This window comes from Acanthamoeba castellanii (genome assembly GCF_000313135.1).
Source record: "Acanthamoeba castellanii str. Neff unplaced genomic scaffold scf7180000084641, whole genome shotgun sequence".
Classification (NCBI taxonomy): domain Eukaryota; phylum Discosea; order Longamoebia; family Acanthamoebidae; genus Acanthamoeba; species Acanthamoeba castellanii.
Genome location: NW_004457343.1, coordinates 449,101 through 472,364, shown reverse-complemented (window position 1 = coordinate 472,364; position 23,264 = coordinate 449,101). Strand labels below are relative to the sequence as shown.

At 59.6% G+C, this 23,264-nt stretch overlaps 11 protein-coding genes across 11 annotated transcripts; 5 read left to right on the top strand and 6 right to left on the bottom strand.

Annotated features, from left to right (window-relative positions):
* Nucleotides 1–68: 68 nt before the first annotated feature.
* On the bottom strand, nucleotides 69–1,149 carry ACA1_366640 (carrier superfamily protein; the record flags this gene model as incomplete). Its single annotated transcript, XM_004336017.1, has 3 exons — nucleotides 69–183; nucleotides 248–435; nucleotides 523–1,149. The coding sequence occupies 3 exons, from the start codon at nucleotides 1,147–1,149 to the stop codon at nucleotides 69–71; spliced, it is 930 nt and encodes a 309-aa protein (XP_004336065.1).
* Nucleotides 1,150–1,375: 226 nt separating this feature from the next.
* On the bottom strand, nucleotides 1,376–4,106 carry ACA1_366630 (PH domain containing protein; the record flags this gene model as incomplete). Its single annotated transcript, XM_004336016.1, has 6 exons — nucleotides 1,376–1,531; nucleotides 1,652–2,025; nucleotides 2,277–2,467; nucleotides 2,590–3,671; nucleotides 3,772–3,849; nucleotides 3,978–4,106. The coding sequence occupies 6 exons, from the start codon at nucleotides 4,104–4,106 to the stop codon at nucleotides 1,376–1,378; spliced, it is 2,010 nt and encodes a 669-aa protein (XP_004336064.1).
* Nucleotides 4,107–4,702: 596 nt separating this feature from the next.
* ACA1_366620 (M protein repeat-containing protein) lies at nucleotides 4,703–8,324 on the top strand (the record flags this gene model as incomplete). Its single annotated transcript, XM_004336015.1, has 3 exons — nucleotides 4,703–4,726; nucleotides 4,870–4,941; nucleotides 5,259–8,324. The coding sequence occupies 3 exons, from the start codon at nucleotides 4,703–4,705 to the stop codon at nucleotides 8,322–8,324; spliced, it is 3,162 nt and encodes a 1,053-aa protein (XP_004336063.1).
* Nucleotides 8,325–9,342: 1,018 nt separating this feature from the next.
* Nucleotides 9,343–9,821, bottom strand: ACA1_366610 (DNAbinding protein HU superfamily protein; the record flags this gene model as incomplete). The annotated part of the gene is made up of 2 exons (XM_004336014.1): nucleotides 9,343–9,544; nucleotides 9,640–9,821. 2 exons carry the CDS (start codon nucleotides 9,819–9,821, stop codon nucleotides 9,343–9,345), a joined length of 384 nt encoding a protein of 127 aa, XP_004336062.1.
* Nucleotides 9,822–9,997: 176 nt separating this feature from the next.
* ACA1_366600 (xylulose kinase) lies at nucleotides 9,998–12,251 on the bottom strand (the record flags this gene model as incomplete). Its single annotated transcript, XM_004336013.1, has 8 exons — nucleotides 9,998–10,121; nucleotides 10,199–10,571; nucleotides 10,639–10,838; nucleotides 10,924–11,034; nucleotides 11,110–11,266; nucleotides 11,375–11,508; nucleotides 11,593–11,714; nucleotides 11,796–12,251. The coding sequence occupies 8 exons, from the start codon at nucleotides 12,249–12,251 to the stop codon at nucleotides 9,998–10,000; spliced, it is 1,677 nt and encodes a 558-aa protein (XP_004336061.1).
* A 222-nt stretch (nucleotides 12,252–12,473) lies between these two features.
* Nucleotides 12,474–14,423, top strand: ACA1_366590 (regulator of chromosome condensation (RCC1) repeat domain containing protein; the record flags this gene model as incomplete). The annotated part of the gene is made up of 9 exons (XM_004336012.1): nucleotides 12,474–12,684; nucleotides 12,882–12,970; nucleotides 13,058–13,147; nucleotides 13,226–13,340; nucleotides 13,407–13,448; nucleotides 13,534–13,685; nucleotides 13,781–13,922; nucleotides 14,004–14,138; nucleotides 14,227–14,423. 9 exons carry the CDS (start codon nucleotides 12,474–12,476, stop codon nucleotides 14,421–14,423), a joined length of 1,173 nt encoding a protein of 390 aa, XP_004336060.1.
* A 115-nt stretch (nucleotides 14,424–14,538) lies between these two features.
* On the bottom strand, nucleotides 14,539–14,964 carry ACA1_366580 (large adhesin, putative; the record flags this gene model as incomplete). Its single annotated transcript, XM_004336011.1, has 1 exon — nucleotides 14,539–14,964. One exon carries the CDS (start codon nucleotides 14,962–14,964, stop codon nucleotides 14,539–14,541), a length of 426 nt encoding a protein of 141 aa, XP_004336059.1.
* A 233-nt stretch (nucleotides 14,965–15,197) lies between these two features.
* Nucleotides 15,198–17,565, top strand: ACA1_366570 (cation efflux family superfamily protein; the record flags this gene model as incomplete). Its single annotated transcript, XM_004336010.1, has 12 exons — nucleotides 15,198–15,450; nucleotides 15,527–15,687; nucleotides 15,833–15,949; nucleotides 16,030–16,055; nucleotides 16,138–16,215; nucleotides 16,309–16,434; nucleotides 16,530–16,635; nucleotides 16,666–16,745; nucleotides 16,846–17,006; nucleotides 17,032–17,153; nucleotides 17,244–17,351; nucleotides 17,443–17,565. The coding sequence occupies 12 exons, from the start codon at nucleotides 15,198–15,200 to the stop codon at nucleotides 17,563–17,565; spliced, it is 1,461 nt and encodes a 486-aa protein (XP_004336058.1).
* Nucleotides 17,566–17,692: 127 nt separating this feature from the next.
* On the top strand, nucleotides 17,693–19,202 carry ACA1_366560 (Ras subfamily protein; the record flags this gene model as incomplete). Its single annotated transcript, XM_004336009.1, has 8 exons — nucleotides 17,693–17,776; nucleotides 17,838–17,927; nucleotides 18,021–18,129; nucleotides 18,219–18,322; nucleotides 18,410–18,503; nucleotides 18,605–18,702; nucleotides 18,761–18,903; nucleotides 19,064–19,202. 8 exons carry the CDS (start codon nucleotides 17,693–17,695, stop codon nucleotides 19,200–19,202), a joined length of 861 nt encoding a protein of 286 aa, XP_004336057.1.
* Nucleotides 19,203–19,923: 721 nt separating this feature from the next.
* Nucleotides 19,924–21,024, top strand: ACA1_366550 (Ras subfamily protein; the record flags this gene model as incomplete). The annotated part of the gene is made up of 4 exons (XM_004336008.1): nucleotides 19,924–20,020; nucleotides 20,336–20,397; nucleotides 20,474–20,667; nucleotides 20,787–21,024. 4 exons carry the CDS (start codon nucleotides 19,924–19,926, stop codon nucleotides 21,022–21,024), a joined length of 591 nt encoding a protein of 196 aa, XP_004336056.1.
* Nucleotides 21,025–21,440: 416 nt separating this feature from the next.
* Nucleotides 21,441–22,796, bottom strand: ACA1_366540 (uncharacterized protein; the record flags this gene model as incomplete). Its single annotated transcript, XM_004336007.1, has 5 exons — nucleotides 21,441–21,886; nucleotides 21,961–22,155; nucleotides 22,254–22,366; nucleotides 22,458–22,627; nucleotides 22,719–22,796. The coding sequence occupies 5 exons, from the start codon at nucleotides 22,794–22,796 to the stop codon at nucleotides 21,441–21,443; spliced, it is 1,002 nt and encodes a 333-aa protein (XP_004336055.1).
* Nucleotides 22,797–23,264: the final 468 nt, after the last annotated feature.

Genomic DNA, 23,264 nt, shown 5'->3' with positions numbered 1-23,264 from the left:
GTGTGTGCGAGCTAACAGGAGTCGAGTGGAGCTTATGAGAATAACGTGGGTGTGTAGGTTCAAAACGATTACGCGATGGCGTCCATGATGATGGAATAGGTGGCGAAGGTGGCGGCAGCGCCGGGCACGCCTCTCGTGATGCCCATCAGGAACCCTCGGTAAAATCGCGGCACTCCTCCCTCCCTGCACGCACCACCCACCGATGGTCAGCATAGCACACAATGGAAAGAAGACGGGCCAGGCGCACCTGAACAGCTCCTGTGCACAGTGCGCCATGTTGCGGTACTTGCCCGCCTTGTCGGTTTGCATGACCGACTTGATGGTGTCCTGAGGGAAGGCCGTCACCCAGTACCCTACACCACCCGCCGCGCCCGCGAGAAGCAGCCGCGAGAAGCCCAGGTCCTTCGCCGTCTTGCCCTCAGGGATCAGCAGGCGCTGCACACAACTCGACCAACGACACGAGACAACGAGCATAGATCAGACTTGGCTAGATCGACACCCATCTACAAGAGGCCGACTTACCTTGACAAACTCGAACGAGGCGTACCAGGCGCCCACGCCCGGGCCGTCTCGCAGCAGCGTGGGACCGACACCCCTCCACAGGCCGCGCAGGCCGTGCTGCTGCACGATCTTCTTGCAGCAATCGATCGGTCCGGTGTAGAAGGTCGCATCTGCGGCCCCTGACGCGGCCTTGGCGTGGTACTGGGTCATCAATCGATTGCGTACGAGCTCGATGGGTGCTGCCACGACAGTGTTGACGCTGCCCGCAAACATGCCGCATAGAAGGAGCTCGAATGTGCTCAGTGGCTGAGGAGAGCTCGTGGTGCCACGATCTCGTCCGCCAACGATGAATCGCTGGGCGGCACCGTAGGCCCCGAACATGATGGCCTTTTGGAGGGCCTGCGCGGCCAGAGGTGAGGACATGCCCTTGTAGAGGGCGAGAAATCCCTCGCCCTTGACCGTCTTGGCGAAGCAGTCGATCACACCGTTGAATCGCGAGGCGTCTGTGGTCTGCAGGCGCGTGCGCACGATGTCCAGCGGATAGCAGACCGCTAGGGACACCATCCCCGCCACGCTCCCTGCAAACAAGTCCTTCGCCGTCTTCTCCCACGCGCTCTCGCTCATCTGCCGTCCAGTCCCGCCCTTCATCTCGCTCTCTGCTTTCAATATGTTTCTTTCATCTGCTCAATCTCATTTGCTTGGAATGGTCGAAGTTCGGTGCCCAGGCGCAAAAGGCGATTTGTTTCGGTGTCTTCTCCCATTGGCTGGGCACGTGCGTGGCGAGACGCAGCACACCGGGACGACACGCACTCGGGTGACACGACACACACGCACAACGCGCTTTTATGTACAACGAATGCGGTGGTGGACGCGCCTAAGTCTCGCGGACTTCAACGCGGCGCTCGATGGGTCGGTTGCAGCGGTGGCACTCGCTCGCCTTCTCGGCACAGTCCTCGCACACCTCGAAGTGACCGCAGGGGAGGAACACGACCCTCCGCGTGTTGACGAAGCACGCCCGGCACACGTCCAGCTGCCGCGCGCCAAGGGAGTGTGGGTGAGTACAGCAACGACACACGACACGACCAACGACACGACACGACCAACGACCACGACACGACCAACGACACGACACACAGGGTAGTGTGCATACCTGTAGGAGATCCATTTTGATGGAGTCCCTGACTTCCTTCGCTTTCTTCTTCTTGACGGTCTTGATGCGCACGAGCGCCTTCAGGAGCTCGGACTCGAGCTCTTCGAGCTCCTCCACGCTGCAATCGTCGATGTTGAGTCCAGTGCGCTTCTCCGCTTCCCGGCGCATGTTCCACAGCTCGCGCTCCTTGTACTCCACCACCTCCTCCATCAACTGCAGCTTCGCTTCGTACTGCGCTGCGGTGTCCACCTCCTTCGCTCTCGCATCAGCGGCTGCAGCGACGCCGTGCTTGTACTTATCTTCGGCTTCGCCTCTTCGTCTCGGCTCCTCTTTCTTCTCCTCCTGCACCGCCGTTGGAGCTGGCGCGACGGCCGCTTGCTGCGCACGCACGTATCATGAAACAAAACAAACGGAAAAAAGTCATCAGATAGCACTGTGAGCAGTGCACGCAAGCCAACACAAGGCCAACACTCGATGGGGGCTCACCTCGCTTTTGCCCAGCAGCGCGTCTGCCAGCTTAGGGAACCACTCCGCCGGGAAAGACGCTGAAGCAAAAGAGTAAAGGTGAGCGGGCGTGTGCGCGTGCGTGTGGTGCTGTTGATCGAAGAAATGCAGATCGGCGCACCTGATCGGCTCCTGTAACTGGCGGCGGCTTTATCTTGTTCCTCTTTTTCTTTTCGCTCGCGCTCTTCCTTTTCCTGTTGCTCCCTCGCGTTCGGCGCGAGCTCCCGCCCGCGCGCCCACTCGGCCCACCTCCGCAGCTCCCAGATCCAGTCGTCCGCCTCCTCCTTCGTCTCCGCCTTTAAATGAAATACCCTGCGCGCACATATCACGTATGTGACACACACGACACAACAAATAAGTTACATTCCATAGAGCACGAGAGCAGGCAGACGTGTGTCAGCGTCGACGAGGCAAGGAGCCGAGAAGAAACCCACCTGTTGGCGATGGTGATGTCGAAGGTGTTCTTGTAGCGAACGCCGGGTCGAATGGCCTCGAGGAGGGCGAGGTCGATGAAGCCCTTGGGCACGGGGTCCTCCCTGGAGATGTAGTAGTACAGTCGGAGGGTCTGCTTCATGGGCGGCGACGCGGTCTTGTTGTGTCGCCGCTCGCCGCCACCACCGCCCCATGTCATGAAACCGCTGTACTGCTGGACAGCGAGAGGCCGCTCCGACGCATCGAGCACGAAGTACCGCCGCTTCCACGGCGACATGAAGGTGTTCCCGGACTTGTGCAGCCACCCGCAGAGCGGGTTCCTGGCGCCGGCCGGCCCGCTCATCCGCCCGGCCTTCACATGGTTGCTCGTGCTCCGGTCCCGCCGGCCCTTGCCCCCGCCGCCGCCGTCGCCGCCCTCGTGCTGCAGGATGTGCACGTCCTTGCCCGGACCCTTGGCGTCGATCAGATAGAACGTCGAGTCGGCGGGCGGAGACGAAGGCGTGAAGAGGTCTTCGCTCGTGCCGCTCTCGGTCTCTTCCTCCTCCTTGGCACTGTTCCGCGGTTTCATTGATTCGTCGCCCTCGCGGTAACGCACCTTGTCCTGTTGCTGTTGTTGCTGGGGGCTGAGTGGTGGAGCGTAGGGCGACGAAGAGGCCGGCGACGGGTCGTCGCTGTCGCCGCCGCTGAGGTAGGACCTGGGCGCGAACGAGGTGGACTCGGAGGAGCGGGCCGATGGCATGGAGAAGGTGTCGCTGAAGAGATTGAACTCGTTCCGTATCAGGAGCGTGGGCGAGGTGGTGGGCGACGAAGACGTGGCCGCACGGATCGGGCGCGACGACGACGACGAGGCGAGCGTGGATTGCACGCCCGACTGCGGGCTGGTTGTGGCGTTGGAGGGAGCGGCCGCAGCCGTGGGCGGCTGAGGCAGACTCGCCGTGCGCCTGGTGGCGGTGGAGAGGTGGCCAAGCGCGGAGAGTGGAGAAGCGGCGCCTTTGGGAGCAGCACCGGGCGAGGCGGGTCCGCCGACGTTGGTGGCTTGCTGCTGGTCGTGCTGCAACTTGAGCTGCTTCACCCACAGTACCAGCTGGTGATGGAAAAGGTGTAAGAAGGGGACGGCTCCCACGTCATGTCCACAGTGGACGAACACCACAACTTTACCGGAAGAAGTGCGAGGGACTACGTACGTGCTTCGTTTTGTGGCGAAGTTGTGCCGCCGTGGCTGTGTTTGCAGGTGTTCGGCTCTCCGGCAGCTTGGCCAAGGCCTGCATCACAAAAGAAAAAAATATCAATATAAATGCGTTAATCACCTCAAAGAGCAAATGAAGGGGGAGGCGACCTGTATGGTGGCAGTTATTTGTTTGATTTGATTCGACGCTTCCACGAGCTTTACCGCGCCTGGCTCACCCGCCTCGTGCAGCAGCCTCTCCACGGCATCAATGGCCTTCAGTAGGTTCTCGACCTCCAGCCCAAACGACGGCTGCAAGCCACCAGTAGGCTCCTCCTCCTTCCGTGCTTCCATTCCTTCGTGCGTGTGGAAGATTGCTTTGCCTTCTCTTCTCTTCTTTTTTGTTTTTGTTTTTTGATAACTCAAAGAAGACCCTTTTTATAATTTATTTATAATTAATTCCAAATAAACCAAAAAAATGATAAATGTCTCCCGCATGGTTGTAGCTCCCCGCTCATTACCCAGGGGTTTGGGGTCGCCTGAGGGATATGCGTAAGTCGAACATGTTGCTCCGGTCAACCACCTCCCAGGATGCCTCACGAAGAGTCATCAACCAGTCGGCGCCTCCCTTTGCGCTCTTGTCGGTCTGGAACGTTCTTGCTGGACCATACACCATCTACGGGGATCCGGACCCCGAAAGGTCGCACCCCTAGTGCTCCACGGCAAGCAGTGGGACGGTACGTTAGGCCCCGTGAACGGACCCAACGGTTTGAGACCATCCGCGTCCCTACCACAAGGTGGGGAGGAGGGTACCTATTTGAACCCACTGGAGTGGCGGAGCCTCCGCGCTTATGGGACATGCGGGAGGAAAAAAGAGGGAACCTCAACGCTGCATTCTCCGCCTGTGCGAGTCCGCGCCACCGCCCAGGCACCCACAGCGCAGCCCGCCGATGAGACCAGCAGGCCTCCCTGCTGTGCGCTGTGGCTAAGACCACCAGCAACTGGCATTTTTCAGTACGCAAGAAAGAGGCTCTTTTCCTTTTCTTATTTCTTCTATTTTCTTTTTGTCGACGTCAAAACAGGTCAATTAGATCGGCTGTCTCCGTGGTGCGTGCAGGATTTCGCAAGAGGCCCGCTCCTACTCGTCCACCTGACGCGCTGGGCTTGGCGTGGACTTAGCGAGCGGCGGGTGAGCGTTGTTGATCTTTTTCTTTTCTCTCCCTCTCGGCCCTTCCTCTTCGCTCTGTAGTTTCACTGTTGCGGTTGCCTCGTCGCTGGTCGCGTGAACGCTGTGGACTGAACGAACGATTGTGGTGTGCTGAGCCTTCTCAATCTCCCCATTTTTGGTATGTAGAGACGCTTATCTCTTTCATTTTGCAATCGTCCATTTATGGAGGGCTTTTACTGGCCTTTGTTTTCGTTAATTTCACTGTTCGATTACTCTTGTGCACAAGAGATGGCGAGTGTTGCCATTTTTCTGTCATTAATGATTTTCAATTGTTGCAGGCCATCATGATGGACGTATTCTTCATCGTTGCGCCGACTGTGGCCTTCTTCGTTGGCGTGATCGTGGTCCTCTACCTCTACGCCAACAAGAAGGAGGTCGCCGCTCCTTCTACGTCGAAGAAACCCGACACCAAGAAGGAGGTCCCCAAGCAGAAGGACGCCAAGCCCAGCGAGAAGAAGACCAACACCCCCGCTCCCAAGCAGAACGCCACTGCTGCCAAGAAGACCGAGGTCCCCGCCGCTGCCAAGCCCCAGCAGCAGCAGGAGAAGAAGAAGGACGCCGCCCCCGTTCCCTCTACCAAGCCGGCCGCCGCTGAGAAGAAGCAGGCCGAGGCCAAGAAGGCTGATGCGTCGACGAAGAAGACCGAGGCCCCCGCCACTGCCAAGCCCCAGCAGCAGCAGGAGAAGAAGAAGGACGCTGCCCCCGCCAAGCCGGCCGCCGCTCCCGTCGCTACGAAGAAGGACGCTGTGGCTGAGAAGAAGCCTCAGCAGGCTGAATCGAAGAAGGCGGTGACGGCTACTTCGCCCACCGCCACCCCGGCGGCTGCGACCAAGAAGACCACCGCTGCTTCGACCCCCGCCCCCTCTACTTCGACTTCGACTTCGACTTCCTCTTCCACCACTACCACTCCCGCCACTCCCGCCACGAAGACGGAATCGAAGAAGGCCGACGCTGTCACCGCCGATAAGAAGGAGCAAACCAAGCCGAAGAAGAAAAAGAACAAGAAGAAGGCCGCTGCCGTCCCCGTCGCTGCCACTGTCGCCGCCCCCGCAGCTCTGCCCCCGTCCGTATCGGCTGAAGATTATCAATTCGCGCTGAGCCTCGACAGCAGGGCGCGCAATTTCCAGGAGCCCGATGCGACGACCACCGCCAAGGACAAGGTCGTCAAGAAGGCCAACAAGGAGAAGGACAACAACCACGATTGGGACAAGGTCAGCACAGCGGGCAATCAATTCAAGAAATTGAAGGATCGCATCCGTACCCTCGAGGAGGAGACGGCGAGATTGACCCGCACGATCGGCGACGGCAAGAAGCGGATGGAGGCGTACGTGCACGAGAACGCCAAGCTCCAGGCCAAGACCCGCGAGCTCAAGGCCTCGCTCGACGAGAAGGTGGCCAAGCTCGAGGGCCGCACCGACGAGGAGCTCTCGGCTGACTCCCCCCTCGCCGCGCTGAGCAAGCGCAACTACGTCGCCAACAGCGGCTCGCAGGAGGCCAACTCCCTCCGCGCCGAGAAGGCCGCTCTCCAGGAGCAGGTGCGCGAGCTGCAGGAGACCGTCGACGAGCTCAAGAAGAAGGTCGCCCTCTCGGCCGCCAAGGCCGGCAAGGCCAAGGTCGAGGCCAAGCCTGCTGCCGTCGCCGCTCCCGCTGCTGCCAGCTCGAGCGCCGAGGTCAGCCGCCTGGAGCAGCTCATCGAGGAGAAGGACCAGGCCTACCGTTCCAGCCAGAGCTATGCCGGCCAGATCTCCGCCGAGCTGGAGAGCCTCAAGCAGGCCGAACAGAGTCTCGCCGCTAAGAACGCCGAGCTCGTGGCGGCCCTCCAGAAGCAGAAGGACGAGTCGGCCGACCTGAGCGCTCAGCTCGCCGATCAGAAGAAGATCGCCCAGAAGGCCGCGCAGAGCCTCGAGGCCGAGAAGCAGCGTGCCGACGAGGCCGCCGAGGAGCTCAAGGCCGCCCAGGCCAGCGAAGCCGGTGCCGAGGCCGAGGCTGCGCTGAAGCAGGAGCTCGAGGAGGTCCGCGCCAAGCTTGAGGAGCGCGAGGCGCGGGTGACCCAGCTCGAGCAGGAGTCCCTGTCCGGCGGTAACAAGGTTGTAGAATTAGGCATGCGCCTGGCTGAGGAGCGAGAGAAGGTCGCCACGCTCGACAAGCAGCTCGAGGAGGCCAAGGCGCTCGAGGGCCAGCTTGAGGAGGAGAAGGCCAAGTCCGCGAGCCTCGAGAAGCAGCTCGGCGAGCTGCAGGGCCAGGCCGCGCAGTCGGACAGCCAGGCCGAGGAGCACAAGGCCGAGGTCGCCAGCCTCAACACACAGCTCGACGACGAGAAGAGCCGCGCTGCCGATCTCGAGCGACAGCTGAGCGAGCAGAAGGACAAGGCTGCTGACCTCGCCAGCCAGCTCGAGGAGACGAAGAGCCAGGCCGGCGATTCGGGCAAGCAGATCGAGGAGGAGCGCGCCAAGGCCGCCGACCTCGCCAAGCAGCTCGAGGCCGAGCAGGCCAAGTCGGCCGACCTCGCCAAGCAGCTCGAGGAGGTAAAGGGCCAGGCCGGCGATTCCGACAAGCAGATCGAGGAGGAGCGCGCCAAGGCCGCCGAGTTCGAGCGCCAGCTCGAGGAGGAGAAGACCAAGGCCGCCGACGTCGCCAAGCAGCTCGAGGCCGAGCAGGCCAAGTCGGCCGACCTCGCCAGCCAACTCGAGGCGGCCAAGAGCGAGGCCGGTGACTCGGGCAAGCAGATCGAGGAGGAGCGCGCCAAGGCCGCTGAGTTCGAGCGTCAGCTCGAGGAGGAGAAGACCAAGGCCGCCGACGCCGCCCAGCAGCTCGAGGAGGCCAAGAGCAAGGCCACCGAGCTCGAGGGCCAGCTCGAGGGGGAGAAGAGCAAGGCCGCCGACGCCGCCAAGCAGCTCGAGGAGGAGAAGAGCCGGGCCACCGACGCTGTCAAGCAGCTCGAGGAGGCGCAGAAGCGAACGGGCGATCTGGAGAGCCAGCTCAAGGAGGAACAGACTAAGGCCGGCGACAACTGGAGGCAGTTCGAGGAGGAGAAGAGCCGATCCGGTGACCTGGAGCGGCAGCTCAAGGAGGAGCAGACCAAGGCCGGCGACAACTGGAGGCAGTTCGAGGAGGAGAAGAGCCGATCCAGCGATGCCGAACGACAGCTCGAGGAGGCCAAGGCCAAGACCGCCGAGCTGGAGAAGTTGCTCGAGGAGGAGAAGCAGAAGTCGGCCGGGCTCGACAAGCAGCTGGAGGACGAGAGGAACAGGGCCGAGTTGAGCCAGAAGAAGGAGGAGACGCCCGAGGCCAACGGAACGGAGGAGAACGGCTCGGAAGAGGCTGTCCCCGCCGAGTCCTCGTGAGAGAGGAGCAGACGTGTTCTGCCCCAACAACAACAACGTGTTCGCCTTTGGTGGAGCAGAGAGACCGTGTCACATAAACATAACATACTACTTCTTTACTCCTTCTCCAGTTTCAAAGGCTTCACTTCAGCCAAAGTGATGATCACGGTAGGGAATGTCGTGGCGGAATTCGTCGCCAAGGACGGCCAAGCTTTACCTGGGGCGGTCAGACCAATCTTCACGAAGAAGATAGCGAAGAGGAGGAGATGGAGCGTCTGTCCCCCTACGAGCTCGAGCTCTTGTCCTCGTCGCCCACACAGACCGCGCTGAGCCTCTCGCCACCACCATCCGTCTCATCACATCAGCAGAACGGCGATGCACGCCACTTCAATGGAAGTGGGGATCTGGCGACACAACACCTGCAAGAGGCGACAGGAGGACGAAGAGAGGAGGCTGAAGACGACGACGACGATGATCTGCTTCTGGCGGGACGAAATCACATAGCTGCAAACAATTTTCGAGGCGACGATCATTTAGAAACAGATAGCCTGTTGGGCGGCGATGAGGAGGATGAGGAAGGACGACGCTCGCGAGAAGTCTCAAGTGGCAGCTCAGGCTCATTTGATGACTTTGGGGGCGAGATCGGGACGCGATTGGCGGAGCTAGCCCGAAAATCATCGAAGAAGAGCAAGAGGGTGAGCTGGGTCGATTTGGAGAAGGGAAGCGATTCGGTGGTGTTTGGTGCGGTGACGGCCGTCTTCGCTGCCCCAAGCCGAGAAGAGTACGATCGAAGCCCGGGCCACCGCCTCAGGCGACCACGACGCCTACAGCGACGGCAGAAGGTTATGCTCACGATTTTCATCATAATTTTTCTTCTCATTATCGGTGGCCTTTTGGCCCTCGTGGTAGCGCTCCTCACGGGCCACATCAAGCGCAGTTCCTGATGTGCGGTGCCGCTTAGAGCAATGTAAGTAAAAAACGCCTTTCATTCATCGTCTTCTGTTTCCAATCGATTTAGATTGGTGCTGGTTTGGTCAATTTACACGATCTCCTGCTCCTTCTTGGACGCCTTGGCTCGCTTCACCCTCTTAAGGTCCTTCACGGACTCCTTGAGCGGAGGCGCAGGCTTGAAGCCAACGACGCCGCGCGCGGGCACTGTGATCTTGTTCGCCTCTGACCTATCCATCGTCTGGCCCTTTGTCCTGGGGAGGGCCTTGTACATTGTCCTCGCCGAGCGATCCCTGCACCGAGCCGTGTCAACAGGGCGATTTCATCTCTCCCCCCCCCAAAGCGAACATGCCGCGCTGCTGCTCGCAGGGATGCATGCCGGTCGTACTTGATGAGGAAGGAACCGAAGCCAGGGTATCTGAAGTAACCCTTGCCCACGATCTGCTTGCCGACCTGCTCGAAGACTGAATCCACAATACGGCCGATCGCCGCCTTGGAGATGGTCTTGCCGGTCTTGTTGGCCAGCGAGTGCTGCTTGAAGACTGCTTCGATGAGGGGTCCCTTGCTCATTGTTGTTGTTGTCCTGCTGGTTCGATTCTTGTTGTTAGATTCTTGCTAAATGCACACGACAATGCTTTGGTTCTTTTTGCGCTTCCGACCTTCCAAGAAATTACAACAATGTCGTTTGGTTTTGGCGCGAAGCCAAGGGCCGGATGCGTTCATCAACATCGATGGCGAGCGCTCATCTAATGCTCGAGACACTCCTTCTCGAGTGCTTCGTAGCGAGGGAGCATCGCAGTGTACACCTCATGCGCGGCCATATCGGGATCGTGCACCTTGGTGAACGGAGCCGCCGCCGAGAGCACCTCACTGACATTCGTTGGGGTCGAAGGCCGTGCGTGAGCCCACAACCGCAACGAACTTGGCCGTGGCCGGCTGGAGCGTACCTGAAGGGGACGAATACTTGCTGCTGCCGACACAGCCAACCGTGGAGAGCCCTGTAAGCCGCGCCGAGGGATGCGCTGTTGGAGGTCTCCGCCTTGAAGACAGGCACGCCGAACACGTCAGCGACGACCTTGCAGATGTTGGTGTTCGACGAGCCGCCGCCGGTGACGAGTATGCTCGAGAACTGCCGCATGCCGATGTTGGAGGCGTGCAGGCGCATGGACAAGAACTGCCCCTCTACGACGGCGCGCACATCGACCTCGGGTGCGAAGGAGTCTACCGTCTTGCCGTCGGCATCGAAGCGGAAGAAGCCACTCGCGCCCGGAGGCGTGATCTCAATCTCCTTGAAGAAGAAGCCGGTCTTGCCGTTGTTCCCTGGTACGAGTAATGTCGTTCACTTGATTGTCGCGGACAACTGCGTGCGAGTGAGTGGGCGAGGTACCGATCGGGGCCGTTTGAAGGAGGGCGTTGAACTCGTCCCAGGAACCGCCGGCGTGCAGATCCCTGAAGTGCTGCCTGGTCAAGCTGCCGTTCTTGTAGCACACCATGGCCATGCTGCCATCGGGGTCCACGGGGTTGCAGAAGATGTGGCCCTCCGATGCCGATGGCTTGGGGTCGCTCAGGATGCCGAACGCCGTGTCACTACAGTGTTAGGCACACACGCGACGCAAAGTCTCAGTTGCTTACGTTGGCGTTTGGTGCGAAAGCAGGCGGGGAAAGGCCGCACCTGGTGCCCAGGCTGATGCTCACATCACCAAGGCCAAGCCGCATACCGGCCACGCTGTTGGGATTGTCGCCCGACGAAGCAATCACGAGGCAGTCCTCGGGGAAGCCGTACCTGTAGACCGATTTCGGGTGAGTTCGCACGAAGGTGCGCGAGAAGCTATCGCGAGGGTGGTCATGAGCGGTGTACCTGGCGCGGAAGAATGGCGCCACCTTACCCACCACACTGTGGGAAGGCACCACGTTGCCGAGCTTGTCGGCCAACTCTTCGGCCGACGTGTCTCCCGCCGCGATCTTGAGCGCCTCCGCACTCCAATCCTTCGTGCGGATGTCCATCAGGTTCATCCCTGGCATTTTGTTTTCAAAACCAACACCCACCACGACGTGTACCCCCAGTCAGTGAGTCCAGCACAGCGCGCTTCGTTTGGAAAGATGGGAACGACAGAGGTGGTTACCGCTTCCGTCGCTCCTGTCGATGGGCGCATAGCGCCCCACGAACAAGCAGGCAACGAACGAGCTCACCAGGGATATCCTCTCCGTATCAGCGTAGGCCTGCGGCTGCTTCTCGATTACTCGCGCGATCTGGTTCCTGTGCAGGGCGCACTCGGTGTGAGACAACTCATTTGATCAGAGCCTGAAAGAGTGAGCACTGCCGACAGTGTCGCAAACGCACCCGGTGAAGCGTTCGTAGGCTCGGCTGCCGGTGATCTCGGCCACCCGCTGCGGACCGCCCATGGCCTCCTCCAACCTGCGGCACTGCGGCGTGGTACTGCTGTCCATCCAAATGGGCGAGTTCTGCTCCACCACCACGACGCCAAGGTAGAGAGAGACTGAGCAAGACGACAGAGCAGCTCTGAGCAGAGGGCGGTGGCGTACGGGAACAGAGAAAGCGCCCTGTCCGTGCTTCAAGGCGTGCATGAGGTCGCTGGGGAGCCCGGTCTGGGCCTCGTTGAGGAGCTGGGCGAGGTTGGAGGCTTCGGCACCCTTGCGCCAGTAGACGCTGCCGTGCTGCTGACCTGAAGCAGACACGGCCTTGATGCGGCCGAAGATGGTGCCTTCATCGGCCTTCTTCATCTTCTCAAGCAGGAGCTGGAGGGCCTCGGCCCACATCAAAGGGGGCGCGGTGACCTCGCCCTCGTCCATCTGGCCGACCCTGTCCTTGAAGTGGTGCACGCCGCCACGAGTCGCGTAGTGGGGCAGATCGAGGTCATAGTTGACGCTCCACTCGCCCACGACCTGGAGATTATCAGCGCGAATCACCAGGGCCTTCACTCCCTGGGTGCTCGAGTCCAGTCCCAGCACCAAAGCCGTGTCACGTCTCTCGTCTTCCATCCACGCCAGTCGTGATTGTTTTTTCCTAATTTTTTTTGGCTTTTTTCTAATGTTCCTGAAACGGTTTTCGAAACGAAAGAACTAATTCCAAAAAAAAACCAACAACAGAATTCTCGTCTCATAATTTACAGGAAAGTGATCCCGCGAAGGTAAAGCGCGCCAAGTGCGGCAGAGGCGGGGAGGCAACCAACAACAGCAGTTTGTTGGTTTTTGTCAAGACCCATGCAGCGGCCCACACGCCACGGAGCGACCTACGTCTTGTACACGTGGGGTGACCAGAGCCTCATAGGGCGCGAGGCGAGCGAGGACCACCCGGCAGACCTGCCCTGCCCTGTCCTCCTGCACGTTGGCGCAGAGCCGTCCGCCTCCACGTCAAGTCGTACGGGCGCACAGATACCTGGCGATGGCGCTGCCATCTCCACCATCTCGCTAGGTGCCACCCATGGAGCCCTCTGCACGCGTACGTCCTCACCCCTCCCCACAATGTAAAGCCCATGTCTGGCGGTAACTTTGGCCTCTACCCAACAACCTTGCAGGGGCCGGTGCCGTGTATACATGTACGTGAAGGTTAACGTGGTGGCAGGGCATGTGCGAGGCTCATGATGAGCTGTGGGCGTTCGTGCAACTCAGGGGGTCTGGGTTCAACGGGCCGGCTGGGCCATGGCGACGAGCGCAAGTACAGAGACCCGACTCTAGTCCAAAGCCTGCACAAGCAAGGGGTACTCACCTGCACAGCACCCACCACCTCTTCTCCTCTTCAGTTGTGTTTCGCTGATCCCTTGGCGCGGTGATCGGTGGCCATGCAGATCAAGGCCAAGAGCGTCGTGTGCGGCTACTTTCACTCGATGGTCATCTCGTCCAAAGGCCAGGTGTACACATGCGGACGAGGGTACAAGGTACGCTTACGCGACCTTGGCCCTGGGCAGTGTGTCCAAGCATGCTCGAGCCTTCTTCTCATGCGGAAACATGAGCAGGGCTTTCTGGGACACAAGAATCAGAACAACATTCGGTCGTTTCTGTTGGTCGATGCCCTGGCCAGCCTCAAGGTGACCCAGGTGTGCGCTGCCCGAAACCACTCCCTCGTCGTCAGTACGCTTATCTGGCTGGGCAATCCCTTATATATGCGGCATCACTAACTTTCAGCACCGTTTGCAGCCTCTGACGGCCAGGTGTACAGCTTTGGATTCCCTAAACACGGTACGTGCTCATGTTAACCAGCTACACAGCGCAGGCCAGGCTATATAACCCTGACACCCATTGTTTCTCTCTTAACACGACATAGGTCGATTGGGTCACGGAGACGATGCGTACAGGCGTCTTCCCACGATGATCGAGGGACTCAGGGGTAAGAAGGTGGTGCAGACCACCTGCTTCGGAGCCCACAACGCCGTGCTCACCGACGCCGGGCAGGTCTTCATGTGGGGCAGTGGCACGGTGCGACACTCTTGCGAGCTTGACCACGTCGGAAGGGAATGGTCCGGCGTTATGATTGGAACGTTACTCACTCGTCGCGGTGCTACCAACCACAGGACGGCAAGCTGGGCCAGGGCGACAACGAGAGCCACTTTGCGCCCGTGCTCGTTCGGGCGTTGGAGGGTAAGGGCATCAAGAGCATTCAGTGCGGCTACGACTTTGCCGCCGCGATCAACGTCGAAGGCCACCTCTTCACCTGTACTTTGCCCCCAGCAGGCACCACCTTGCTCCCACCCCTCAATCGCCCCCGCAAGCCTCACCTGCCTCCTCTTCTCCCAGGGGGCCACGGGCTGGGTGGTCGGCTGGGACACGGCGATGAGGAGAATCGGACGGTCCCCAGCCTGGTCACGGCACTGGCGGAGGTGCCCATCCGCGCGATCGCCTGCGGGGCTGGACACATGGCCGCCATCTCTGGTACGGACCGACTCTCTCTCTGTCTCTTCAAGAAAAGAGAGGCGCTTGGGACATGACTCATGGTGTGTCATGGTGGTGCGGTGTTCAGATATGAACGTGCTGTACACGTGGGGCAAGAATGCCGAGGGGCAACTGGGCCATGGAGACAGACACGACCGACACGGCCCCACGGTTGTCGCCACGCTCCTTCTTGCACCGAGCGAGGACGCACCGCCAAGGGGTCGCGTGGCCAAGGTCTCCTGCGGCGCCAACCACACCGCATCTCTCGTGAGCGCATCTCCCTAACGCAGCTCTTCACAGTCCTTCGGAAGCAAAGGCCAGCTGAGCAATACAAGCCCGATTTGTTGCGAGATAACGTTGGATGAAAACAACCAGGCTGGATGGAAGGGTCGCGTGCTGATCAATGCCCCTCGTCGGCTGCTCTGTTGCTGTCCACGCGAGACTTGACGTTCGCTATCTTCGCCTTCATGGCCACGATCTCCCCCTTCATAGCGTCGTTCTTCGCATTCATGGCCGCAGTCTTCGCCTGGATGGCGCGCCTGTCCGCCTTGAAGGTCGCCTTGGTAGCGTCCGTTTCCGCCTTGATGGCCAGCTCGATGGCCGCGATCTGCCCCTTGATAGCGTCGGTCTTCGCATTCATGGCGGCAGTCTTCGCCTGGATGGCGCGCCTGTCCGCCTTGAAGGTCGCCTTCATGGCCACGATCTCCTCCTTGATAGCGTCGTTCTTCACATTCACGGCTGCAGTCTCCGCCTTGATAGCGTCCGTGTCCGCCTTGAAGGCTGCGAGGCCCGCCAGTAGGGTCGTGTAGTCCGCCTGAAGGGTCATGATAAAGAGAGTTTCGGAGAGAGCTTTTCTGACGCCACGTACATCCATCACGTCCAACGATTAGTCGGGACGCACGAGACAATAGGCGAACAAGAACAACCATGGGCAGCGGCCTCACCTTCTGCTGCTCTTCCAAGCGATGCGGTGTTGTTGTTTTTATGTTCTACGCGAACCGAAGCCCGCCAAAAAGTCTTTTCGAATTTTGTCGACTCAGGGAAGAAGAAAGAGAAGAGATGAAGAGGGGGTGGGGTCTGCAAATGCGGTCTGCCGTGCGGCACCCGGCCTGGTGCTGCAACACCTCACTATCCACGCTTCGTGCTCGAGAGCCCGCCACTGCCCGCATGTGCACCGGCCCAGCCTCGCTCCTCCCGCGGTACTCCACCACCTACTCGGGGTGCCCGAGTCGACCCATGCGCCTGCTGCTGCGACCGGCCACCACCGGCCTCCTGCCCGCCGTGATGGGCTGTGCCGACGTGCGCCAGCGAGGTACCTTGCTGTGGTTCATGAACCTCTGAGCGGGTGGTGACCTGGGCGGCTTGAACTGTGGTGTGCCTGCCCCAAGGCTTCTGGCAGGGTCGACGAAAGGAGAGCGCGGAGGAGCGGGAGGAGCGGGAGGAGAGGGAAAGGAGCCAGCCCAAGCGCAAGGGCCTCATGGAGCGCATCACCGGCACATCGGACAAGAGCGTGAGCACCGTCTACACCGCCATCGTCACCAACGCACTGGTACTCTCACCAGTGGCCTCACGACTGCTCTCTACCAGCCGGTAGCGTTAGGAGTGCCGCGGGGCTGACTCATTGCTCTTCTCTCTCTCTCTCTCTCGTGCTTGCGCGCTGTGCGTCGTGTGCTGCTTGACAATGTTGTCCGCAGGTCACGACGGTCAAGTTCGGGGCGTTCTTGGCCACAGGCTCCGCGTCCATGCTCTCCGAAAGCGTCCACTCCCTGGGCGATTCCCTCAACCAGGTCCTGCTGGCAATCGGCATTCGAGTGCGTGTCTCCCTTCTCCCTACCAGCACGCTCACCCCACTGCCCGCCTAACATTGATCTCTCCACCGCCGGCCCCATAGCGAAGCCAACAGAAACCCGACAGACGGTACGCCCGCACCCACAACTCACCGCGAGGTGAGTGTCTCTGTCTTGATGCTCACGCGTCGCCCGGACACAACACAATACAGGCACCCATATGGCTACGGGCGGGAACGATTCGTGTGGTCGCTCATCTCGGCCGTGGGTGTCTTCTTCTTGGGGAGCGGGTACACGCTTCTCTCTCTCTGGCTCTGGCCTTCACCACGGCCACACCATTGGCCGGTGGGCTCATCATGGCGCGCGATGCTGGTCGTGTCCAGAGTGACGGTGTACCACGGCATCTCCTCGCTCATCGTGCCGCCGGAGCTCGCCGACTTGCCCATCGCCTTCGGAGTGCTCGGCATATCGTTTGTGCTGGAGGGCGGTACCCTCTTCATGGCCTTCAGGTACCGCCTTGATACACGCACCACGCGGACCCCTTCTATCTGCGCTGTCGGTGTGTTCACCCCACGCGTGTGAACCCCCCCCCCCACATGGACAGGGCTGTGCGAGATGGCGCCAAGGAGACGGGAATGAGCATCAAGGAGTACATCTTGGACGGGCCTGACCCAATGTCGGTGGCCGTGCTCGTCGAGGACTCGATCGCCGTACTCCCCCATCTCGTTTGTGCCTGAGAGAACTCAGGAGCAGGAGCCACGTTCACTGACATCTGTGTGGCCCAGGTCACTGGAGTCTGTGTAGCCGGCCTTGCGCTTGGGTAACAATGCGTGATCATGCCATGCGCGTGTGTGTCATACATTAAGACACTTCGGCTGACGCTTGTGAGTATGTGGGTCATGTGTCGCGCGGACATCTAGGTTCACGCATTACACGGGGAGCGCTTTGTTCGATGCTTGCGGATCGATCATGATCGGCGGCTTGATGGGCACCGCTGCGCTCTTCCTCATCGAGAAGAACCGCCGCCTGCTCCTGGGCACCTCGGTGCCCAAGAAGAAACGCATCTCGATGATCAAGGTTGGTTCACACGTCATCCCCCCCCCAAGATTCTCGTCTCTCACCATACACCATCGTGGCCCTGCGTCAGTTCCTCGAGGCCGACCCGACCATCTTGGCAGTGCACGACGCCAAGGGAGAGATCTTCAGCCCCGGCAACATGCGATTCAAGGTACGCTTGCGGACCCACCACCTTGAGGTGGTCGCGCAGCAACGCAACGCAACGAGAAGAGTTACGTTACCGATATGACTGCGTGCGCAGGCCGAGATCGAGTTCGATGGCCGACAGATCGCGAGGCGGTACATCGACAAGAACTACCCCAATATCGGCGAGCTCCACGAGACAGTCCAAACCCCCGCACAACTCGAGGTACAGAAGTGCGTGTGTGTGTGTGCGTGCGTGCGTGCGTGACGGAACGCCACCCGTGAAGCCGCACACTCACCACGCTCCCTTTGTGCAGGAGCTGCTGGTCACCTACGGCAATGGGATGGTGCAGCACCTGGGGGATGAGGTGGATCGGATCGAGACCGAGCTCAGGCGGCGCTTCCCCTCCGCCAAGCACATCGACCTCGAAACCGACTGACAGGCTTTCCTCGCTTGGGCACATCTTCTTCCATTTTAAAAATAAAATAGAATAAATACGAAAAGGGGAAAATGAAAATGAAAAATGAAAACAAACAAAAGAAAAGCAACGAACAAACACGCGCTCGATGCATCGTGGTAGGGGCGTGAGCAACTCGAGCGGGCCTTCTCTGTCAGACCAGATTCGTGTTCTGGTTGTTGGCGACAGTGGAGTACGTGCCACATGAAGGATTGAATTGTATTTTGCCATCGACTCATCTTTATAATGCGCAGATTGGCAAAACTGTGCTTTCCCATCTGGTGTGCAAGGGCGAAGTGCTGCCCAACTCCTCCTACACCATCGGCTGCTCCACCGAAGTCAAGGTGCCACCCTTCTGCGGGCTCACTCTTTCCTCCGCAACACTCACGGCGCATGTGTGTGCTCCCTGCGTGTGCGCGTGCGGTGGCTGGGGGCAGATCCATGAGTTCAAGGGACGGCCGTACTACATAGAGTTCTGGGACCTCGGTGGTTCGAAGAAGTACGCGGAGAGCCGCGGTGTGGTCTTCAACCATTTGAGCATCAACGGTACGACGGCCGGCCCTGGGCTCCTGCCTCCCGCGCACGTACCAGGCCCCGTTTGACCGTTTGGTCGACCACTTTGGACCCGCGCGCAGGACTCATTTTGGTCCACGACCTAACGAACCGCAAGTCATACAAGAACATAGGGCTCTGGATCAAGCAGGTCATTGGGTCTGACAGCTTCAAGTGGAAGGTTGAGGTCTCCCTCGCACCCGCATGACACACGCACACGCACACACGCACACAACAATCAACTGTGCCTGTGTCGTGCCGGTGCCGTCCGCAGGTTGACGATGGAGAGGGCGGATTTGCAACACACAAAGATCGACACACGCTCGAACTGGACACATACAACGGACCGTTGCCGGTGCTAATCGTCGGTACTAATCCCCCATGATCTGCCTTTGTGAGTGTCGTGCGTGTGCGGTCATGTGAGTTGGGTGGTACTTTGTGAGTCTCACACTCTCGCGCCCCTACGCAGGTACGATGGCCGACCTGGCTGCGCGAGAACAGCGAAGCTACAAGACCAAGGCCATTTCCAATCAGCCCGAGGTCGTGGAGCGACACAGCATCGAAGTGGTGCGTTGGGACCTCCCAGTCTCCGCGCAGAGCTGGCGCGCTGACGTCGCCGCAACAGAACTGCATGGACGCGGCCAGCTTCGGCGAGAACACGTACGCGCTGCGGCGTCTGCGCGCCTTCTTGGACCAGGTGTGCACGCGATACTTTGACCAGCCCACCAACCGCAAGGGAACACACCCGCCCCTGCCGCACGTACAGATGTACGCTTACCACGCCACACACGTGACGCACGACACACACCGCACATGGCACACACGCCACGCCACACGACACGACACGTGCGCGTGGTGTGTGTTCTGATATGGAGCCCCTTCGCGCTCGTTGTTCTTAACTGTGATCACACATGGCACGACCCTGCAGTGACATGACAAGGATGGCCCAGAGCAGCAGCGCGAGCGGCTTCGGTCTGTCGGCCTCCGCGGGCGGCAGCAGTGGCATCAGCTGGAACAGCGTGGGCGGCCCCAGCACCAGCCTTGGCTACAAGGACCACTATCCCTGACCCTGAAAGCGCTTCGGCGACGCTCGAGCGGACGAGACAACGTCGGCCATGACCGCGGCACCAAAGTAACAACAGTGTGATGGCGTGACAACAGCACCACCGAAAGAGCTCCTTTCCTGTGGTGGCGCGGCAACTGGGTGTCGGTGGGTGACGTTTGTGGAGTTTGTGGGTGTGCTCGGCTGGCGATTCGCCCGAGCGTGGACAGCACAGAAAGCCGCTGGGGACAACACGCGCACAACACACGCTGTTGCGGCGTGTGCTGCGTGACACCGTGTGTTACTTTGGTGCGTGTCGTGCTGTGCGGCAAAAAGCGTGCGGTGTCGCCCTGTGCAAATGCCTCGTTGCCTTCATTCGCGGTGATAAGGGTTGCTGCACCCAATCAGATGGGCGAAGACCACCCAATCGGGGCGTTGACCCACACCATTCGCTCTTTTAACTCCGTATTTTCACCTATCGATCATGCCCATTGGTCGTCTAAATATAGCGCCGGCCTATCTCGCTTCGCTTATGGAAATTTCGAGAAGGACCACCATCGCCGCGGAACCGAGCATCGCCAGCCATTTATGCCGGCTTGGGGCAGTGTGACTCTTTTTTCTTCGCCGCCGACAGAGACTGCAAACGCATCACAGCGCTCCATCTTCTTCTCTCCATCTTCAATTCGCGACCCAGGTCGTAACATCTAAAGAGAGGTTTTAGATAGATAGAAACATCCACAACGAACATGGGCGAACTTAAGGTTGTGTTGGTGGGCGTCGGTGGCGTGGGCAAGTCCGCTTCGACCATCACTTACGTGTCCAACATCTGGATCTCCGACTACGGTAAGCTTCTTCTCTCCTCTTCACTTCAAACTTATCACTTGGCCTTTCGTTTCGTTCTTTTATCTTCGTCGCTTCGTTCTTCATTTTCTTCTCTCCTCTTCATTGCTCTCTATTCCACGTTGCCCGCTCCCCCCCTCCGTGCTGCACGGTCGTACTCTTTCGTTCTTCTTGTGATCTACATTATTGTCGACGCAATTTCCGTCGTTATAATAATTGTGCTGCGGAGGGAATGCACCGCCACCTGGCTTTTGGTAAGCTGGGCTTCTTCTTCTTTCTTCTCACCTTCCCCATCTTCTCCTTCTCTTCGCTCTCCAGATCCTACTATCGAGGACTCGCACCGCAAGCAGGTTGCTGTAGATGGCGAGGTCTCCATGCTGGTAAGCATCCACTACTCCATATTTTAACTCCGAAGTGAAGAAGAGCAAGTGTTGAACCTCCACTTCTTCTTCACAGGACATTCTGGACACTGCTGGTCAGGAGGAGTACGAGTCGATGCAGGACCAGTGGTTCCGAACGGGAGAAGGTTTCCTCATGATCTACGCCATAACGAACAAGAAGAGCTTCATGGAAATCTCTCGGCTACGAGACAAGATCCTCAGAATCAAGGACAAGGCCGCCGTACCCATGGTCCTCATGGGCAACAAGAGGTACCATGTCACTCCACCACCACCCTTCTTTCTTCCCTCCCCTTCTCTACTTCCTGTGCCGCTTTCGTTTTCGTTCTTTTTATAAACAGTTTTTAATATGTTTTTTTGACTCCGAACAGTGATCTTGAGACCGAGAGGGAGGTGTCCAAGAAGGAGGGCGAGGACCAGGCCGCGAACTTCAACATCCCCTTCTTCGAGGCCAGCGCCAAGAACCACCAGAACATCGACGAGGCCTTCGACCAGCTCGTGCGCGAGATCAGGCGCTTCAGGAAGCAGTCCACCGGCGGCCCCGGCCCCGGCGGCAAGACCGGCTCCGGCCTCTCCGGCGGCAAGAAGAAGGGCTGCAGCCTCTTCTAAGCCTCGGCTGCTGCCGCTGGCTCGTCATCATCATCATCGCCTCGTCGACATCATCATCATCATCATCATCACCACCTTACCGAACAAGAGGACGCCTGCTCTATCCTCACGTGTACACCTACCAACGTATAAACATCGCACAACGCCCCGGGCTTCAGCGCCTCCGGCTTGGGCCAGAGGGAGCTCCTCTCTTGCCCGGCTGGGGGGTTGTCCTCCTGTACAGTACTTCTTCTCCTTCTTCGCTTCTTAGACTTGATCAACCAACGCGCAAGCTGAATAAACGGAGCAAAGGCTCCGCTCCAGCTTCTCTCGAAACGAAACGCAAGAAGATGTGACTGATCGATCGTGGCGGAAGAGTCTTCTCCTTCATTGTAGTCTGGCGTTCGCGCCAAGCGAATGACGTGGTTACTTAGCGCCTACTTGCCTTTGCCCTTGCGGCCGGTGGTGGGTCGGCCGCCGCCGGAAGACGAGGGCCGCGTCGCGGTGGGCGTGGTGGGGAAGCTGAGGGCAGTGCCGGCCGTTGAGAAGCCCAGCCCGCCGGCGCTGCTGGTCTGCGACGACCCGAAGAGGGAGGAGGTGAGGGAGGCGGGCGTCGAGGCGGTTGGGGTGGTGGCCGCCGCGCCGAAGCTCGGGAAGGAGGTGGTCGTGGCCGCGGCCGGCGTCGATGGCGTGGTTGCTGGCGTGAAGGCCGAGCCCATGTTGAAGCTGAAGGGCGTCGACGCCGCGGCGCCCGTGCCGCTCGTGGGCGTCGCTCCCGTGGAAGGCCATAGACCACCGCCAGCAGACGGCGTCGCGGCGCCGGCCGGGGTGGACGCTCCGGCGGGGGCCGGCGCAGAGGCAGCGGGGGTCGCCAGTGGCATCACTTGAAGTGGGGTTGGGTGGTTAGCCCTCACGAGAACGAAGGTCCGGGCTTGGTGAGGGGGAGGTATGGCGTACGTTTGGCCTTTTGTCGCTGTCGTCTCTTCTCCTCCTTTTCGAAGAGGTCCTCCACGGTCTCGTTGCCGCCGGTGGCCTGATTGCGCAGGGCGACGTATTGCTCCTTGGACGCCTCGGTGGCCTCGTGCAGATCGGCCACTCGCGCCGCAGCCGCCATGAACGCTTCGTACTGATGGCGCAAGATGTCCTGCAGCACTGGAGAGATCACAGTGCCAACCAAGTAGCGCGTGTGTGAGGAGGCAAGACACGGCCGGTTCAAGAGGCGTGAGGCGTGAGGCGTGTGGAGTACGTACTCTGGGGTGTGTAGGTCTTGGGCTCGTTCTCCCTGAGTTGCAGAATCTCATGAAGGACATGTCGATACTGCTCCATCCTCTTCTCGAACGTGCCGAGGAGTTCACGGAAGTACCTGCGCACGCGAGGTCGTACAACGAGCGGTTACGGTTAGGGAAACACCAACACTCTCAAGCTCAATCGACAAAGAAAAGCGGGTACTGTACTGTGGGGGCAGGACGAGGTTCTGCTGCGAGATGAGAGGCACATTGGCCGCGAGTCGCTCGGTGTAGCGTACGGCCACCTCTGCGTTCTTAAGCTCCTTGGTGATGTTGCTTCTGATCTCAGCCACCGTCTCCATGTCACCTTGAAGCGTGTTGTACAGTGCATTCAGCCGCTGAATGTAGTCACACAACCGAGCACGACGCTTAGTGGGCCGCTTGGACAGAGGGGCACCATACGAAGAGCGAGAAGGAAGGCGGAGGCACCTCGGTCGCTACTTCGACCTCGCTTTTGACTTTGGGGAGGGCATCGAAGGAGTGCTGAGCGATCTCATCACTTCTCATCTTCTCCTCCAAGATCCTTGTCCTTTCGTTGCAAGAGAATGAATAATAGATCAGGGCCTGTGCTGGCGAAAGGGCAAAAGCTTGCAGATGGAGGGAGGTACTGAATCTTGGTCAGATCCTGCTGCATAACGGGAGGAAGATCTTCGAACTGTGTGGACCATGTCAACTGTTTTCGGCTGCTCGGTGCCTGTAGATGTGCCTGTGCCAGCTGCCGGTGTCTGGAAGAGAGCGCCGACAGGAGCGGAACTTGTGGCAGCACCCGTGTTAAATGACAGGGTCGGCGTAGACGCCGTGGTCGGCGTTGATAGGGAGCCCCAATTGAAGCTCATTTTCTTTCTTTTTCGTTCTTATCTATGCAATCGACCAAGGCCTCCAGCAATTCGAACCCAATTGACAGCTAAATCAGCCAATCCTTCGTTCGATCCGAAATGTGTCTGCAAAGCCTTCCCGCGCTTTTATCGCTACCAA